The sequence below is a fragment of the Aulonocara sp. 'chitande type north' Nkhata Bay genome, linkage group LG22, assembly GCF_057382095.1.
Source record: "Aulonocara sp. 'chitande type north' Nkhata Bay isolate Kocher_YH1m ecotype deep benthic linkage group LG22, A_spYH_male_GT1.1, whole genome shotgun sequence".
In the NCBI taxonomy this organism is placed as follows: domain Eukaryota; kingdom Metazoa; phylum Chordata; class Actinopteri; order Cichliformes; family Cichlidae; genus Aulonocara; species Aulonocara sp. 'chitande type north' Nkhata Bay.
Genome location: NC_141364.1, coordinates 18,867,118 through 18,887,827, shown reverse-complemented (window position 1 = coordinate 18,887,827; position 20,710 = coordinate 18,867,118). Strand labels below are relative to the sequence as shown.

Here is a 20,710-nt window from a genome sequence, read left to right as displayed (position 1 = left end):
ACATGAAACCACGTTATGAAACACTGGAGTTAGTCACGCCCAGATTGAGTAACCATGGATACTAATCAAGTCGAGGCCTATCAATGATTAATCCCTGCTCTAATCAATAAGTCATGTTAAGAAGAGTTAGCTGCTCGCTTTCTGACGTCTTTCATTCTACTCAGAGGAGCATTTTGGTCGCCACTGAAACATGAAACTGGGTCACATTGCTGTGAGTGTTGACCGTGACACAGCATGGACGCAGCAAGGCCTTATGGGTAAAATCAGTAGCACCTGACATCATGCCATAACAAGATTAAAGCTGTTACTTTATTAAAAAAGGATGATCCACAGCTGCAACCCTCCTCTAGCTGGAGTTTGAAATGGCCTCAGAGTTTAGGATGACAGAAGGGACTGCTCTGTGAAAACAGATGGAGGTTTTATATCTTGCGGGTGGAGGTGCTCCTTAAAGTGTTGATGCTTTCTTATTAGAAACTTTAAGACAACTTGTTAAAAATACCTACACTGGGGGAAAAAACTAAAGAAAGAGTCACAGAAGGAGTGGCAAGCTTTCAAAGGATTAAAGAAATCTGTAGTTTTTGCTTGTAGAGAATGTTGTGTAGTCTGGCTCGTATATCCCCTTTTTACTCAGTTTGAGCTTTCAGAGCACTTTCTCCTACAAGTTTCATTCACCCAATCACACACAATCAAACAGGGCTTGTATCTATACCTAAGCACTTTTTAAAATAAGATTCATGCACACATATTCACACTCCGATGGATACACAGGGAACAACTAAGTGTTCAGGATCTGGACCTGATTCTAACTTATGCCCTGGATAACTCTGAAGACTCAGTGTTGTTGCACATTCTCAAGATTGTTTATTAATCTTTTTAAATTATTTGTCTGTGTCTAAAGCTTCCTGTGCTGTTTTGTTTATATTAGTCTAAACTTTGTGTGAAGAGGCTAACTTCACCACCAACAATATTCAGCAGTGCTGAAATTGTAGCTTTTGAGAATTACCTCAGAACATGTCAGCTAGCTTACTGGAAACTTCTAACTACACTCAGCCTCACTGATTCCTAGATGCTACACCACACTGTTACCATACTGTTTATAAAAGATGGCTGTAGATGGGCATTCATTAGAAAAGTCCCATTATGAAACCTCAAGCTGTGCATTTACATGGCCCCTGCCTTGTTGTTTTGAAATTTGTGGTGTGCAAGGTGCAGATGACAAGGTAAGCCTGTCCTAAACCATACTTGGCTTTATCCTCTTGTCCTCTATTACTATAATGCTGACTCTCATTTACAAGTAAACCCCTGCTGTCCGTTAGAGAGAATGCAGATTTGAAAAACTTCTACTCTGGCTTTGCTTTTCAGACCTGAGGCGTCAAGGAAGGAAGTTCACCACCCTCAGGCTTTCTTTGCATTAGCTGGCTCAATGGGTATCACTGAAACGCTGAACAGGACCTGCTCTTGATTAGGAAATGCGCTTGTTGTATGTTGCCATGGTGATTTAACCAGGTAAAAAGATAGGCACTTTCATGACACAGGAACTCTGACTTTGTGCCCATCTTTTATATACAGTCTATGACTGCAACAGACCAGCGTATGTCTGCTATTCTTGGACCTCAGTGGGATTAAACATAGGGTTTGGTGTCTGTTTACCTTGGGGAACTGAGGGAGTATTTACGTTAAAAGTAGAAAACTAAAGGGCAGCTTTAAACCTTTAACTGATTTTGGAGTTATTGTTGTGACTTGTATTCGTTTAGGGATTTAAAATGTTGAAAATTTGCAGTCTTCAATTTTAAAGGTCAGCGAAGGGGTAAAACTTCATTTCATTCCCATGCACTATGAATATGATGATGATGACTGCCCAGCTTGTAAAAGGCCATTCCCTCAAAAGAGCCCCATGCCGGCATCGCCACAGCACCAATCACTTGTCTATTTTTAGCAGAGCTCTCCGATGCTGCCATGTTGTCTGCGAGGCAAACGTCTCTCCCCCGGAGCAGAGAGGCACTGAGTCACGGTCCTGGTCTCTGCAGCTGTGCGGCTCTCAGGTTCAACGTGTTGCTTAATTAGGACATCCCGGAAGAGGAGCCGGTGCAGCGCGCAGCTGAGTGACGGGGCAGGGGAGCAGGAGGGGACCGCAAGACAGCAGCGAACTGCCACGAATCCGTCCCGGCGTAATCACACCCCTAAAGATCCGGACAGAAATTTACCGCGGACCAGACCAGGGAGGTAAGATGCTTTTAGAGGATGTACTGATGATTTTTTTTAACCAGTGTCAAGTTCAGTTCGTTTCAGTGTGGGGCGGAGGGATGGAGCCCCGGGGTGGGGGTGCGCATCCCTACGCAATAATAATGTCCAGACAAATTGATCCCGTGCAGCCTGCTTTCGTATGTTATGGCAGGGCATGTGAGAGCACTGTTTGTCACCTCCTTTATCTCGATCGCTGCGGGGAGTAACATTATTGCGGCGCGGAATATGAAGCATCAGACTGAAGGACGGGTGAAGTCCTGTGAGCCGGTGCCATGTCATGTTTTATTATGGAGTGATGGTGTCTTCTCGTGTTTACACAGAGAGGGTTCATTTTGCAGCTGTGATAAACCAGTGTGAGTTTAAACAGCCCAGTAATTTTTTAGGATCACATATGCTGTGCCCCAGAAACAACAGGACGCTAATGCGGCAACTAAACCTTTAAACCGACTTGGACAAGACTCATATCCTTTCATATTTTAAATTGATTCAGCTTTTTCTCAAAGATCTATCAGCACACTCCCAGCCTCTGGTCCATATTACATGAGTTACATATCTCTTTATTAACCTCATATAGATAATCCAAATTATTATTACATAAATAGTAATATTCTTAATCATAACAGCCAAACCTTTCACCATCAACTCCCACTGATCACATCACAGCTTCCCACATCAGTAGGTGGATGAAGAGTTGCAGCAGATGAAGAATCAAAGTGTCTCCGGGTGCAGGACCCAGGCCCACAGTGGAATATCTTACAGTAGGCCCATAACAGCAGGAGCCAGACTGCGTCCCAATATAGCCACAAAGATCAGATACCAGGCCGGGGGGTTCAGGAGGCACATGCAGAGTCAGGGTGAAGTCCCTAAAATCTTTCCACTGCATGTGCTGCTGGTTTTGCTGTGGAGTGTTTGTGTTGCTGGCCAACCCGACACCTGCTGACACTTAACTGCCCATAAACTAAACACTCCACATTTTGCACATTTGGACCTCTTTTAATGCTTCACAGGCTGATTCTATCACCTTATAATCACATATCACTCAGTATAGTCAGTATATAGTCCATTCATTCTTTTTTTTTCTTATCTGTTGTTTTCATGCATCATTTGGCATTTGTAGTTTGTGTATTCTTTGCTTTGTTTGTATTTTCACAAGTCTGCTGCTATAACAACATATTTTTCTCTCCAGGATAAATAAAGTTAACTGTCTTTATGTCTATTATTAAGGAGACTGAGGTAAAGGCTATTTGTTGGAAATTACAGACACATTAAAAACAGTACTGCCACATTTTCATGCCACAGAGATGTATCTCTGATACAGCCAGCAGGCTTAACCCCGAGGCTTCCTCCCATTAGGTCTTTGTGTTAGACTGAATGCATTCCAGTAAGTCCATATGAAAAGCCTAAAAGAGCATCATTGGCCATGTCTTTGCATTGCCATGGAGAATTTGGACAAGTGACAATAAAATCAGAACAGAGGCTGAGTGTCTTTGCTTCAGTCTTCATAGGCAAAATTTGAGGTTGTTGACAAGCGAGACAGTGATGAAGTGTTTTGGATTTGAAATAGTACAGTAGTTGATTTTTTTGCACTCTACTGAATTTAAATTTGAACTTTTTGCTCTATCCTCAAACCCAGACAAACCCAGACAAACCCAGGCATTATGTATTATAATAATCGTTCTATCTTTGAGTTATGTCAGTATTTAAAGATTATTTTTGCTGGAACCATCAAATTTGACTTGGCTCTGAAGATCAGCTTCAATTGTTTCAGCTCTAATAAAATCACATCTACTTTTATGGCAAAAGATTTTCAAATCTAAACATACAGTCGTTATGGTGTGTTCACAGAGTACAAGCAACAGGTATCAAGTCTACCAGATGAAATATAAAAGCAGGTGTTACAAAACTTTCTGGGGCCAGAGACTTCTTAAAGGAAAGACTTATTTTTAAGAAATCGCTCATATCACTAATCCTCATATCCTCATGCGACAGTCTGATCTGTGTCACAAATCGCCGTGCTCACCAGCCTACGAGTCTGGCTAATATCCGAAGCTGTAAGAATGGTTCCCTTCCCAATGAGAGGAGTGATCTTATGATAGATCGAAGTGATGATATGACATGCTTGTTTTGCTGAGTTAAATGGTCTATATATGATCCCCTGTATATATAATAAAAACACAATTTCATGAGCTATGGTGCATTTTGCAGAGCCACTCGGGAGATCTGCAGACCTCACTGGATAAAGGGTGACAGGTCTGCACACTAGCTGACAATTTGCAAATATTGTGTATTTTTTATTTGTATTTTTTGGATTAATGTTTAATATAAAGTTTTGTTTTGTAATCCCACTTGGATCAGACCCTCGAGACCAGAAGCTGGTACCAAAGTACAAACTGATAAGAATATTTTCGACTCATTGCTCAAACTTTAAGTGTCCTGCTTCAGAGAACACAAACGCTTGTTGCAAACCGAGACTCTGCTCTCCAGGTTTCTGGTCTTGCCTAAGAGCTGCTGTGACCCACAGAGCAGAAATAACCTCTGAGTCCTGAAACAGGAATTTGGCACTGCTGGGAGATTTCTCCAGAGAGATTCGATGACGCCCATCAGGACATGTTTGCTGCTCACAGGACATAATTAGTAGACATAATTTACAAAGATTACAGACAGCGAATGCTATTCAGCCAACATAGCTGCCATATTATTGGAGAGTGTTTCCGAGCGTTTCTGTAGATCGTTTTTGTAAAGCAAACAGAGCCGTCTATAACTCACACCCCTGGATTGCATGTTGGACACCCAGGTAAATAGCAGGTGTCAGATTAGGAAGCATGTGTTACCTAGCAGTGGTTTGCGTAAACATGCAGCGGGTGGCTGGATTGAGTTCCTCCTCTGTTGACTAATATATGTTGGAAACAGGCCTGCATCGCTTCATAGTGAGACATATGGCTGGTCAGTGTGACAAAGTGGTCTGTGGAGTATTCTCGAATGTATTTCAGCGGTGCTCAGTTACTGTTTGTTTACCTCTGTCCAACAGCCAGAAACATGTGAATTTATGCAAATATGTTTCTACACTTTAAGTTTCCATAGACTAAAACAGAAAGCAGGTCTTCCCGTTGTATATATCTTGTCCTTCCGGGGTTGATGTTGATCGTTACAGAGCAAAAACTTCCAATATCGATACATCAGTCCATATTTTATGCAAAATATAGACATTGATAAAGGAAAAGGAAAATGTTCTCAGTTCCTGCATGTTCAAAAAAATCATGGTCTACATGGTCTGTGCTCAAGAGTGAGGCTGGTGTAGGTGCATCATTAGCTACCATGCACAGAAGTCTGCAGGGAAAAAGGCTACTGTCATATCCCTAAAACAGAGCCATGCATGAAACAGAGACAATATCAGACAACAGCATCTTACTTGGACTAGGACCTGAGATGGTTTGAACAAGTGTAGAGGAGGGATAGTGGATGTGCTGGACAAAGGATGCTGAACACGGAGCTGCCAGGAAGGAGGAAAAAACCAAGGCTGCAGAGAAGATTCATGGATGTAGTGAGAAGGACACGCAGATGGTTGGATGTGACAGAGGAGGATGCTAAGTATAGGGTGAGATGGAGGCAGATGATCTGCTGTGGAGAACCCTAGGGGGAGCAGCTGAAAGAAGAAGCTGCACGACGATAGAGGAGCTTTTAGAGATTACCTTTTATTCATTTATTTGCACACACTATAACAAAAAGACAAAAAAAGACAAAATTATTACACAAAAAAGAAAGATTCAAATCACTAAAGCACCCAAAGATAAGCAAATAACCATAAATAAACTGTATATTTAATCAAAGAATCCACTTCATTGTTTGACTTTTCTCTCAGTCTGGCATCAGTTTCTGCCTTTCTTCATCCCGATTAGGTGACACTTTGAAATTGTTCTGACCCAGGCTGTGACTGTGGCAGTGAGCCAGACACCTCATACAGTGACATTATTTATACAAGGCGTGCTGCACATAGCTAAATTTAGTGTTGATGAAAATCAGGAGCAGCGCAGTGAGAAGGTTGAATAGTGACAAACATCACCAAATAAAACAAAAAGAATGATTATAAATGAATTGCAATGATTTCAGCTGTCATCATGTGACAGCAGCAGCGGCCATGAGTAAGAATCCGTAGCTGCTCTTGTTTTCCAGGTTTGTCTTCATGGAAGGATTAATGCAGCGCCTGGAGCGAGCTGTGACTCGCCTCGAGCAGATGTCAGCGCAGGCGTCCAGCGGGATGGCCAACGGGGACTGTGTCAACGGCATTGATGGAGGCAAGTCTGTTAAACTTGCATTTGGAGGATTCAATTAAGACAAGCAAGCAAGTTAGCAGGATTTCACTGTATTTTTCCAGGTCTGTCTCAGTGCGTGGAGGCCTTCGACGTGCTGATGAGTGGCCCGGTGTCAGACTACCTGAACAACAGCCGCGCCATAGGGAGCGAGGTGGAGAAGCATGTAAGTCTTCACCCACTAAAATCTAAAGTCTCACATATGCTACCCTACGAATATAAAATCACTTGTAGGCACTGTCCATGCATCAGCTGCTGCAGACAGATGTTTCTGCAGCTGCTGCTGCAGCAGTCTTCTCTTACAATGTAGCAGGTCTCTCATTCTGCTGTTTGTCAAACCGATCATGATTTAAAGGGGCATTCCCTAAACCTCATACTGAATTCAGCTCATGCTTTATAAGGAGCATATATTTATCCTCAGAGTGTCAACGGGGCTTTTTAAATGAGCCTCTTGCTCTTGTTAAAGAACATTATTTTTTCATTAACATGGCTTCGGGAAAGCTTTGTTGTGAAGAAGTTCACAAAAAAATACTATAACATTTGAAAGGTTAGCTTTATACTTTGGGACATATTTAGTTTCTTGCTTGCTTCTCAAGCCAAGACACTCATCAAGACATTTAACGCTGTATAATTAAGATGACGTATTTGGTTTTTGCCATAAAGATGTGAGACTGTTGTCTGTTGTTTGGCTTTCTCGAACAAAAGATCAGACTATTCGTAAATGAGCGTCTAATTTTGTGCCTGATATATTTATCTATAAACTAAGCTGTGCAAAGAAAGAAGAGCTCTCTGCAAAGGGAGCACTGCTGAAAAGAGGAAAGCCACCACAGATTTTCATTCTCTGCCAACCTTTATCTCATTGGACACACATTTATAAACACAGGATTGTCCCACTCTAGATTCCACTTAGATAGGCAAAGCTGTATGGGAGGTCTGTGGTCCCAAAGAAGGCAGACAACATGTCCGTGTGTGTGTGTTTCCTGTCCTTAACAAAGCCAAGGATGGGAGTATGATTGATCTTTGACCTTACATTCATTTATCAAACTGTTAGTGGAGGACCTTTTCCTATTTGGTAATGACCTCTACTCCCCGTAGGACCAGGAAGTGTTTTATGGTATGCCAGTTGGCAATAATAGCTGTGTTACGTCCTTGGAATAAATCCAGAACAACAAAAACCCTCCAAAACAGACGTGTAAAGGTACTCAGCAATGCCTGAATTTCCTCTGTGCCTTGAAAGATGGTTTCCATCTCTGTGTCCCATCACTGAACACGATGGAGGGTGTGTGTGTGTGTGTGTGTGTGTGTGTGTGTGTGTGTGTGTGTGTGTGTGTGTGTGTGTGTGTGTGAGAGAGAGAGAGAGAGAGAGAGAGAGAGAGAGAGAGACAGAGGTAGTTTCTTCAAGTTTGTAAAGCTCCTTTTATGGAAAAAGCCTCCCCGGTGGTTCCCTTGGCCTGCAAATGGACCTCTCACACACACACACAGAGGACACGGTTGGCTGGGAATAACCCAAACTAAGCGAGTGAGAGTGTGTGTTTGTGTGTGTATATAAGTTAGACATAGTCATTAGAGTGTTTGCCTGGATTTCTGCAGCGACTGCTCAGATTGTTCATGTTTTCTGCATGGTGAACAATCTGTGAAGGCAAGCACTCATCAAGTATAACATAATGTATTATGAGATCAGTCCTAACATTTACACTTTGTGACTGACAGGCAGAGATGGTGATGAACGCCTTACAGACTCAGAGAGCTTTCATCAAGATGGCTGCCACACACCAGGAACCAGCGCAGGTACGACAGGAGGACATTAAAAGAGAAACCTGCACTGATGATGTCACAGTGTAACCTCAGAAGCTGTGGGATGGTTTTGGGGGGGTTGTTTTGTTTTGGGGGTTTTTCATGAGCACTGGGTAATCATAATATAATTTGTCTTATATAAAGATCTTATTAAAATTGTAAAACACAACTGAAAACATGAGCTAAAATGAACTGGCTTATGGAGTCGGGACATATTATGCATAATCGTATGTCACCGATTTCAATCTTTCACAAAACAGTACGATTTTATTTATAAAGCACCAAAAATAACAACAACAGTCACCTCAAAGTGCTTTATATGGTTAGGTAAGGACACTACAAGTGCAGTGTTTTCTGTCTGATCAGCTGTTAAATAATATTTGATGCACTACAACAAAAACTACAAGTGTGGTTATGCACCCTGATTATTTAATAGCATATGGCATCTGTCCTTTTTATTCGTTCACAGGCTGCAGCCGGTCTGGTTTAACTCTGTCAGCTTGTTTAAAACTAAAATAATCCCACAGAGGTGATTTTGTTTTCTTTTTTCCAAGAAGCTCTTACACGACAATCACCTAAGGACAGGAGACTGAAGCTAGAATTTACACGAGCTCACAAACGTTGGGCCGTAGAAGTGTAGCCTGGTCTGATGAGTCTCATTTTCTGTTGTGACAGCCAGATGGTAGGGTCAGGATTTGGCATAAATAACATGAAAGCATGGATCCATCCTGCCTTGTATCAACAGTTCAGGCGGCAGGTGGTGTATTGGTGTGGGGGATACTTTTCTGGCACACTTTTGGACCTCTTAGTACCAACTGAACATCATATAAACATGTCTGTGTGGGTTGTAGACATCCAGAACTTGGTAGTCTAAGGAGCTTGGAAAGAAAGTGACTGGACTTCTTTAAGCTTAAGATGTTTCATGTCTCATCTGAGAAGCTTCTTCAGTTCTAAGACCAAATGTTGGAGAGTCCCAGGTGTTTAAACCTTAGTGGGGATTGTCCCTTAAGAGGGTCATTGACTTACATTATTAATGATTTGCCTCATAACATGAGGCAAGGTGGAAAAAAGGCAGTTCTGAAGGGAAGGCCAACCACGTACTAGCGAGGTGTACCTAATGAAATGGACAATGATATATGGTGGAAAGCTGTCCACATACAAAAGGTAGGTTAGACAATCAGGAAGTAGGGAAGACAGGGGAAAACAAGGCATCATTACAGGGAAAGACAAAAACAAAGAAGATGAACAAGGAAAAGTCATTTCTATAAAAAATCAGGAGGACAAAGAAAGAGGATGGCAAAGACAGGAAAACCCCTGGAACTCAAAACAGAAACCAAAACTAAATAATATCGCAACAAGTACCACTCAACATCACAAAAAGATGGCTCCATGAAACCTAACCTGATATGACAGAGCAGTTCAGTGCTGTTGTCTTAGCAACGTATATCAGGTTTATTGGCCATCGTGTTGTTAGAGAAACACCAGTCATGGCCTCCCTGCCATCATTATTTTTCACTGTATCCTCTTTATTGTCTTTAGAGCCTGTCTGAATGTGACACAAACAGTGTTACCATGTGACTGGATTCCATGACTGCGATTGGCTGTTTGTGTTTCAGCTCCCAGCTGAGCCACACAAAACCTGCTGAAGCGTGGTGCAGCTCTCATGACTTTAAGGGCCAAATTGCATCAAATTACAGCAGCAGCCTAACAGAGAGATGAGCTGGGCCTCAGTCCTCTGTAACGGTCTGACCCATGTGTTTCCCAGCAGGCCCGTCTGTTCACAGAGGGATTACTCTGCTCTTTGACCAAGAAAATGCTAATACAACACATTCCCAACATGTTCACGTATAGAGAGCAGAGGGGTGGGAGAGATGTCTGTGTCTGTGTGTGAGAGAATGATATCATCCCATTGGCCTTCTGCTTGTGTTGTATGTGTGTGTGTGTTACAGGGTCCACAGAGCCCACCAGGAAGTGATTACTCCCGATCTGTCAGGTCATTGGTTGAGAGGCTGTGAAACGAGCATTCAGAGATAGTCAGAAATGCAAACAAGGAAAGAGTGAGAGAGAGAGGGGGACTAACCCAGGAGAGGGGTGGGCTGATAGAGAGGAGAGACACATTCAGCATCACAACGAAACTCAAAACAAAACACGGAAAACGGGGAAATGGTGGCTCAAGAGCTGCTACCAACGCCCTGATCCAACCACATAATGGCCAATGAAAGCTTCTTTCATTGTCTTTTTGAATGTGCAGCATGAGCAAAAACTTCACACCCTCATGTTGTAACCCAGTTAAAACCGAGAGCAATAAAACATAAATTAAAACTGAGTTAGGTAAAACCGCACACCTTTGGTGTCTGTTTTTACAGACAGGCGTTCAGGTTTCACAAGAAAAGCTGGTAAAATTTGGAACCTAAAGACCTGAAGCTTGCATGAAAACTGTAATGTAGTTTTCAAATGTTCAGATGTTAATCTGCATTCATATCATGCAGGATGAATAGGAATAAAAAGACACTTCGGTTTATAACCTTTAAAACAGGTTGAACAGCAGATATTGTTCAATAGAACATGCCCTCCTTGGTTTAACTGTCATAGATGCCAGTTTAGGTTTGAATTTATAAGCCTGATTTAAGCTTTCTACCTAAGCATGAAACGGTTTCCTTTGCACAGTCCTAAAAACCTTTCAGTGCACAACCAAACACCAAAAACAAAAATACTCCCCCGAGTACAAAACTCTCTTCAGAAATCTCTCACAGCTTTCCGCAGTCAGGTCTATATCTGTAGCTCTCAGCACAGATAGAGAAAAGTGTGTAACTCTGGGCAGTGCCCCTTTTCTATCCACACGCATACACACACACACACTGACATGCGCACACACATATCTCCAAAACTTCTGGCCTTCCTCCACAGCGCAGCTCTGTTGTGCTCTCTGACTTTTTATGGGCATGTTCTATATTTGAGCCTGTTGTTGGTGTGTGTGTGTGTGTGTGTGTGTGTGCGTGTGTGTGTGTGTGAGTGTGTGTGTGTGTCAGTTAGATCGAGTGTTAGACAAAGAGAGAAAGAGTCAGAGAAAGTAGGCATCTCACTCTTTCAGGTGACCTCAGGTTGGCCAGTTAACTCACCGTGTGTGTGTGTGTGTGTGTGTGTGTGTGTGTGTGTGTGTGTGTGTGTGTGTACTGCTGTTCCCGGCAGTTCACACATGACTTTCTGCCTTTGATGCAGCGCTTGTGTAGGAAGTCAAGTCCTGTGCTGTTATAACGCACTGAGCTCAGCCAAACACATGATGTGAGCTGACGTTTTTTATCCTTTTTGCCGGATTGTTCTCGGCACTGAAAGAAGCAAAAAGCTCAAAAATCTGATAGATGGCAATAATGATTCAGCACACTCAGCTGAGCTTGTCAATAACTCTTTTGTCAGTGTGTTGATAGCTCAGCAGTAAACAACAAAAGTGGAAATGAATCAATTAGCTGCTCTAATACATCTCGCCAGCACGTGAACCTTCCCACAGCTGGGATGTGAGTGCAGGCGCTTCTTTTTTGCAGAAACTTCTCCAGGCTTTGTAAAAGTTTGCAGTTCTTCAGCTGGTAAACGACTAACGTGTACAGCAAGTCATTCTCTCTCACCCCTCTGTGTCCGGGAATTCTCAGAGCGAACTGTTTGCATGCAAACGAACCAACGAAGACTGACTCTGTGCCACTTCCTTCTGAAGCGGCCACAGTGAAGTCATCAAAGGGAGGTGTGCAGGAACCAGAAGGTGGAAAACAGGCCAGAAAACTAGTGCATCCACATGCAAACAAACACAGAAAACTGGGAAATGTGACTGTAGAGGCAGAGGACAAAAAACAGCAAATGACACATCTGCATGGCAAGGACCATGACACTGGTTTGGGGGTGTGATACACTTCAGACAGGTCATCATTAAATATGTGATCATATAGCACAAATGTTTTAACACTCTTAAAGAGGCTGTCCTTATGAACATATACATAAACATATTTTTTACTCCCTAAGATCCTGCTTACTTATATGGGTGCATTACAGTTGGATTTTTCTGCACCTTATACTCTGCTCGTCACAGACTTATTGCACCTCATGCATCCCGAACAAGAGCTCAGATCTCAGCAGGGTTGAGATGTTTTTCCTTTGAATTTATCCTCCAGTACTCATAAATTTGTATTAAATGAGTAATTGCTCGCCTTTAAATACTGGCAATAGAGATAACAGATTAGTAATGGAAGGAATTACTACAGGGAAAGGTAATGGAAAAAGTTACGCCTTAGGGAGGCAAACTTCACCCCTCAAATCTTGCTTGCTACCTTAAATTCGTCCTACATGCTCACTCTTAAGCACGGCCTATTTGCTGCAGTAAAGAGGTGATGTATTGCTTCAAAGACAGCCATTAGGTGGACTTAGAGGGAATAAAAGCAGCTGGAGGAGCAGAGAAAGGGGCGTCTGTCTGTGCTTATGAAGATCATGTGCGTCTGATCAGGGGAAGAATTTGTTGGGAAATAAAGTTTAGTGCTGTTTTTGTTGCTCTCCTGCTCTCAAACATAAAACTACTAAACCTGATGCACATGAATAGATTTTCATTTCAAGCATCACCTCTTGCTCATGTCTAGGTGATGCATGTATCAGGAGCACCGCTGCAGCTTAACCGATCACTGCCAGCTCCTCCTGATTGTTCATCAGCTTCCTCCTGTCACAGCTCATTAGCTCCATATGTTCTACATTACACTCATTTCACAGCAGATCAGAACATGTAAGCAAGTAGCAGCTATTTGCCAGTGAAACGCTGTGTTCCTGTACTTCTGTGAGCGCGGGTGCATGTGTAATTGATAAACTGTAAACATTGGAGAAACGGTATGCCTTACAAGGCCACAGGGATCTCCCCATGAACTGAGGAATGTTTTCAGGCTCGGAGCGATGGGGAGGGGAGCTGAGAACTATGAGACGAGCTATACCGTAACTGAGATCTGGATGTTCCAGTGGAAAAAAGGCCCGTGCTAATCAAATCAGATCGTCTCCTGCAGCCCAGTTTAGGAATTGCTGGATGGTGCCGAAGTGGGCATGGAAATATAGCTCAGATTCTAAAAGAGGGGCTAAGGAGGTGGCTAAAATATACTAGCGAGTAAGATTTTACAGGCATCAGTGTTTCTTAAACAAATAAGAGAATTTGATGTTTATAGGGTTCAGATTATAATGACCCTTCTCTTTTACACCCATCTTCTGTCCTCTTCCTAATTTCTCCCTCCTGCTCTTGCAGACAGAGCTCCAGGACCTCTTGAAGCCGATTTCAGATCACATCCAGGAGATTCAGAGCTTCAGAGAAAGAAACCGTGGCAGCAGCCTCTTCAACCACCTTTCAGCCGTCAGCGAGAGCATCCCCGCACTGGGCTGGGTGGCCGTGGTAAGGATGAGCACACATGAACGTGCACATGATGCTGTGTAAAGATTGGCATGTCTGATAAAACCTATTTAAGCCACAATACAAGAAAGAAAGCATATCAACTGTCTGAACAGAAAGCTATTAGCCCTTTTTGAATTTGATGGTCCTCAGGAGCAAGTATTCAACACGAAGTTAAGCCAACTTTTCAATCATCTGCATAAACAACCTTTCATGCAGATAAATAACTAAAAGTAAGACCTTATTTTTCTTCCTACAACATGGACTTTTTCTGTTTTCCATCAGTACAAACATTTCTTCTGATTTGAGGCGAAGATCATTTTAAGATCAAAGATCACCATCTCCAGTGCTTGAATACAAGTCTTTGAAGCTGCTTCTGGTCTGTGCAGGTTACTGGCAGGACGCCGCTTTTCGCCACTTATGAAACGTGCTGAACTTAAGATGTTCAGAGAAGTGTTTATGTCACAGCTTTCAGGAGATTTTATCTCTCTCCATCTCAGAGTCAGAAGCCTGGTCCATATGTAAAGGAGATGAACGATGCTGCCACCTTCTACACCAACAGAGTGCTTAAGGACTACAAGGAAACGTAAATATAGCTCATTTTTCATCTTCTCTAGATATTTGAAACATTACAGCTGATTTATTTATTCCATAAATGACAATTCATGCAAACCATGAAAGTCACTGTGGTAAACAAATCAGGTAGAGAGATGACAGGAGCCTAGAATGCAAAAGTAGATGAAAATTAGAAAGGTAGCATGGCGAATGCAGACTAACGGTGTTCAACAATAAAGCAGATTTTTTATTTATTTCACAAATTGTTAAAACATTTCTGTATCAATTTAACCTGCAAAACGCTGCATCGTGAGTTTCTTGCTCTGCTCACCTGCTCAGGTCCATCCTCATCCACATGCCTCAGCTTCCTTCATATATAATTTTTTATTTGACCGTTATATGTTTGTCTCTCCCAGAGACAGACGTCATGTGGACTGGGTGCGCTCCTACCTGTTGATCTGGACTGAGATGCAGGCGTTCATCAAACAGCACCACACGACAGGTCTGGTGTGGAGCAAGAGTGTGAGTACACAAGCGAGGTGCCACGTATGGATTCAAAAGGCTTTTTTTGCCTTTGTTAGTACAATATTGTGCTGTTTTATGTTATACTCACCACCTTCTCATACCTGAGCCTGAATCACTCCTGTTACTAGTGCTTTATAATGTCAGCTGTGTTTTCATTTGGTTTCTGTTCGCACGGCTTGATCGTTTTATATCTGCTCAAAATAACTTCTACCATTTTTAGTTATGGAGCAGTCAGTTACATAAACACTGCAGGGAGCATGAATGAATGAATGAGCTTCTCCTCAGTGGCCGCTCACCGCATTTCTCTGTGAAGCTTTCAAAGACCTCTGTCCCTCCCACACACACTCACACACACACACCGTTAATGTCTACTCAAGGACTAGCCTTTGCTAGATCTCAGAGATTACAGTGATCTGAAACAAAATCTTCTTCCCTTATCGGTTAGAAGAGTTTTTCCTCTTGATTTAATTACAGAAAGAAACAACAAAACTAAAGCTTCACTTTCCTTATTAACTGAATTGTTGATCCGAGGGGAAAGATGCCTGTTCACTCTTGCTCTGAGCCGCAAGTGAGGATCAATAATGCTGTCATATTTGTAACTATGAGGTTGCTGCCAGGAGATGGTCGGGAGATCTGAGCTTAGCATGAAGAATGTTAACAAAGTGAAACAGCTGGCCTGGATAGTGTCATTCATAGTTTAATTTTAAACTCAAATAAAATAAACCATTTTCATTACTGAGCTTTAAAGGTGCTGTGGAGATATGGTCATCATGGACACCCTTTTTACAGGGTGGAATGATTGTACAGCATATTTAATACCTTTAACAAAACAAGAAGCAGATGCACAAGTATACCTTCATTTCAGATTTTATCTAATTCATAAAGGCTCAAGTAAATACACACACGGCCACTAATATTTGGTTAAATGTCCCTTAGCAAGTTGCACCTCTACCGGACGCTTTTGGCACCCATCAATAATTTTCTGGTATAAATCTGGACGGATATTTGACCACACTTTATGGAAGAAAGATAATGTTAGAGTTCGTTTAGTTGGTTTCCTGGCGTAGACCCGGCTTTGAAGTGCAGTCCACACAGGCTGAGGTCGGGGTTTTGGTAAGGCCATTCAAGAATCTTTGTCTCGCCTGACCACCGTCTCGCTTTTCCATGTGGGCAGCTGCAAATTTCAGTCGAGGTTAAAAGTGTCGATTTAGTAGCAATGGCTTCTGTCTTGGTCTGCACCCTCTCAGTCCATGACAATGAAAAACTGGTTTCACTGTGGACAGTGATGCTGGTCTTCCAGCAGATTCCAGTTTCCAGACTTGAGCCTTGGTGGTTTCTGGTGACTCCTAACCAGTTTCCTCTTATCTGAAGGTGACAGTTTGGGTCTTCCTCTTGACACCGCCAAAGTGATGGCCCATTTCAATAACTTGTATTTAAGTACAGTTGTTTGAACTGATAAATCCTGCAGTTGTTTAGAAATGACTCCAAGAAACTTGCTTAAATCCACAATTCTCCCTCTTAGTCTTCACTGAGTTCCTTGGACTTTCCCGTTGTTCTGAGTATTGGTCAGTCCAGTGAGTGCTTTTAAACTAATCCTTTTATACTGGCAAAGAGAAACTACAACGTAGTCGATCATGATCACTAATGAGAAGTTAGCAGGCCTTGTGAAGTTAAAAAAGTTAAAAGATTTAATGTGTGTTTTCTTATTTTTTAAAGTCATTAAAGATGTATGCAGTACACTCATTCGACACTGGAAAAAGAACAGTTCGAGAAATCATTCGTGCCCTTGATGAGTGGATGTAAACTTCTGACCACAACTGTACCTTTGGGCATTCAGGACAGCTGCTTCCTTCTGTTTGCACTCTAAGTTAAGAGATCTTCTGCTCTCAGCAGGGAATCAAATAAGCCCCAAATGGTTCACTTTTTCCTTTATTGCAACATGAAACGATGAAAACCTATGCTCAGCTTAAACTAATGCTCAACAACTGTGCTCACATGTGTACTGTCTGCATGCAGAAACTTGAGAGCCTGCGGCGGCTGTGTGTGTCAGCTGCTGGCCCTGCTGTCAGACAGCAGAGCTGCTGCATGTGCGAGAGACACAGAGTGTGTGTGCGCAAACAAGGACCGGAGTGTGTGATACCAACAGGTGGTCCTCACGATTTACTTGAATGGAGGTTTTCTTTACAGAAGTTGCCCCGACAAAGAGCCTGTGTACACACACAGCCTGTGCCGTAACCTAAACTGCAGGGCTGGTCCCTCTTCACCGATGCAACGCGTCATCTGCTGCTCAGACGGCGCTTTAGTGACAGGCCTATCCACAGGCTGACATATGGACTCATGCAAACGGTCACATTAAACTAGACACAGGGTAAAAAAACAAAAGAACTTAAAATGTTAAAGCAAGTCCGATTCTGAGTAGTGAACATCACACTTTTAACACTTCAAATATTTTTTCCAGTTGTCCCTCGGGGGCTTGTAGTTAACATGATTCTAGTTATCACTGTTTAAATGGTTGAACTGACAGTTGTTTTATTTATTTCAGCTGATTATTTCTCGTATAAAATCTTTGAAATCGATAAAAATAGTAATTTCTGCTTCATAAATCTCAGAGTGAAGCCTTCAAACCTTCAAGCAAGGAGTTCTTCATGTCAGAAACAGGAAACAATAGATGTCAACTATCTAATAGACATAGCTGGACTGGCCATCGGGCATACCGGGCATTGCCCGGTGGGCCGCTGGCGATTTTTTGTTTTTATGGGCCGATGGATTTTTTTTTTTTTTTTTTAGGAAGGGTATATATAATGAAAGGTGTTGGATTGGCCAATTGGTCATGATCGACTCTGGGCTGGGCCAATTACAGCCGAGGAGGCTGGATGCACCCTCCCCCTTGTTTAACAATCACGTGATTTTCGCGCATTGCATGCCGGGAACTCGTGGCAAAACAATCCAATCAAACAAATCAAATGCAAACATTTGCAGTATGGAACGCCAGGACTGCCATAATGAATTAATTAAATACACCATTAAATAATTAATTAAATGTGGCAATAATTAATTAATTACATGTGTCATAACTATTTATTTAATTAATTAATTCCAATTTTAATTAATTATTGCCACATTTAATTAATTATTTAATGGTGTATTTAATTAATTCATTATGGCAGTCCTGGCGTTCCATATTGCAGCACCGCAAAACGTTCATTCTCCGGTTCCAATACCTTCTTTTTTTTTCTTTGCCGCACAAAAAAGGAATGTACAAAACAAAAGGAGAACAATGCCGGTCCGAACAAAGACAGACTCGACGAAAAGACAAAGAAAAGATACGAGGAAAAAATCAAAGGAGTGAAAGAGTGGACAAAAGACGTCAGCGTGCTGCCCAACTTTCACCACGCTCAGATTTATAATTATACGCTTCTTGGAGTGAGTGCACACACTCATGAAGTTTAGTAACTTCAGGTCACTGCAACAAGCCCAGGTACAGTTTACCGACGGATGGGTACAGGACCTTGAAACGCACCGTGTAGAACGAAAGACTATTGTACATATCATAAGTTTACCAGTCTCACAAATCGTCTTCATAAATACACATTCATTAACAGTTTATTAATATAACCTTTGAGCTCAACGGTAATTAATTAGTAGTGGAAATAATTTCTGGTAGTGTAACAGTGTTTATGTGGTATTATTCCACTTGCCACAAATATCAGTGTAATGGGGAAACAGCGCCCCCCCCCTCTCGGTGTGGCTGGCTGCAGTAATCGCTGCCAGTCTGCCGTAGCCATACGAGAGGTGAGTTGTATTGTTCCGCACACAATATAGCTAAGTAGTACAGACACATAAAACATGTTTGATTAGCTGACGAGCACCGAGTGTAATAAGTGCTTAGTGGACACATGTCCAACACCAGTTTTATGTACTTTTCATTTGTTTATTAATGTGTGAAACTGTATGCTAAAGCGGAATGCTAATGAGATGTTCTGCCATAGTGTGCTGTGCGGAGTGGTGTGTGGCGAGCCTGTGCACTGATAATACACCGTTGTTTCCATTCAGGTACATCGTTTGTTGTTGCTGTTATTTTATTGTATATTAGAAATTGTAATATTGCTGCCGTAGCCATACGAGAGTGTGCTGTGCGGAGTGGTGTATGTGCTGTGCGGAGTGGTGTATGGCGAGCCTGTGCACTGATACAGAGCACCGTTGTTTCCATTCAGGAAATAAAGTGGCAACGATCGATCAGAGACTCCTTGTCTTTTTAAAAACACTACACAACGCAGAGTCGAGGAGTCTGTTTGGGCCGAACTGTTGCAGCGGGATGAAGCAGAAACCGGTTACAGTAGCATCACAGAAATGTAGCAGTGACAATAATATTGTATGTTGTAATCGCAATGGACAATTAGTGATACAAAACAACTGTTTTATCCTGTGAATAAAAGTATATGGTTTTGTCAGTGTACCATGGTTATAACAGAAGCGAAACGCAATATTGTGTCAGGACAATTCACTATTTATGCACAATAAACAAAGGAGCATAGCGCGACAATTTCTGTTCAGCGCCAGACTTGCTTGTAACCTATATCACCAATTATGTTAAGAAAAATGACGTATTAACTACTAAAAAACTCTGACCTTTGTGGGAATGCTTGGAGCAGACTAACCTGTGAGCTGGAGTGTTCTGAGATGTTATATTTGGTATATCCAGACCATCCGTCGGCTCTTACTTCAGAAACATGGCTTAAAAAATTTCACTTCAACGACCTAATCCGATAAAAAAAAAACGATCTCTTTACCCGTCGGCTTCCCGTGGCTGTCATGCGACCGGTTATTGCAGTTAATAATACAACAGCTTCTTGCCATTTTTTGGGTTTCTTTTTATCGCTGTGTAACTGAGTTCAATTGAAAGCCTGCGTGCGCTAGTACCTCTTGCCACAAGTTCCCAGAATCCTTTGCGGTTTTATCCCTGAATGACGTCACATTTTCAATCTTTATCCTGGTGGGCCGGTCTCTAGTCAAAATGCCCGGGCCGATTTTTTGTCCCAGTCCAGCCTTGCTAATAGATTGTTGATTGCTTAAGCTGTAGTTTAAAACAGCAGAAATTAAGAAGATTTTAAGTGAAGCTAATTATATTAACACAAGGAGCCACCTTTTTTTCCACCTAAATCCTTTTTGTACACAAAAGGATTTAGGTGTACACAAAGAAGTGTTCAGTAGATAGTTTTACAGCCATGCATGAATGTGTGCGTGCACACATCTGCTGGTTCTAATCCAGAGGCATGCAGTGAGCTGTTTAGTGTAACAGGTCTACATTGTTCAGCAGTGATATTCACAACACATGTTACTCGTGTCAAAGGTCAAGTCTGAGCACTCAGAGGCACGTTTGGTGACAATTTAACCCTGTGTCAGCTGTGCTAGATCTTCAAAAAGCAGATGTGTGTGTGTGTGTGTGTGTGTGTGTGTGTACCCTTCTCTTCTTTACACATCAGAGCTACTTAAAGGACCTTTTTCTTCATAATTTAAATTCTGATGTTATAAAAAATCTGTAATGAACAAAATTTGGGGGAAAAAACATCTTGATTTTTCTTTTCTGGCACAACAGTGCATCCATCTTCTTACGCTTATCCAATTCAGGGTCGCGAGGGGCGAGCTGTGGTCTATCCCAGCTGTCGTAGGCCGAGAGCCGTGTATGTCCTGGACAGGTGGCCGGTCTATCCCGGGGTTACGTTTGAGAAACAGTGCAGTCGTAAAATTTTGGCCATTTCGATGTGAAGCTGTCTGTTTTTCACCCATCAAGTAGGAAAACTCCTGTTTGATCCTGGGAGGAGAGAGGTCACTCTCAGCTGACATTCATCTTAATCATTTTTCATATTTCATCAGTTTGTTTTAT

General features: G+C 42.1%; 1 protein-coding gene across 1 annotated transcript in view; it reads left to right on the top strand.

Annotated features, from left to right (window-relative positions):
- Positions 1-1,932: 1,932 nt before the first annotated feature.
- The window catches only part of cap2 (cyclase associated actin cytoskeleton regulatory protein 2), a 22,579-nt gene continuing 3,801 nt past the window's right edge, over positions 1,933-20,710 (top strand). The window contains exons 1-7 of the mRNA XM_086279303.1: positions 1,933-2,223; positions 6,415-6,536; positions 6,617-6,717; positions 8,262-8,339; positions 13,606-13,749; positions 14,247-14,332; positions 14,718-14,823. Coding sequence (XP_086135429.1) covers positions 6,425-6,536; positions 6,617-6,717; positions 8,262-8,339; positions 13,606-13,749; positions 14,247-14,332; positions 14,718-14,823 — 627 coding nt within the window. The 5' untranslated portion in view covers positions 1,933-2,223; positions 6,415-6,424. The remainder of the gene's footprint in view (positions 2,224-6,414; positions 6,537-6,616; positions 6,718-8,261; positions 8,340-13,605; positions 13,750-14,246; positions 14,333-14,717; positions 14,824-20,710) is intronic.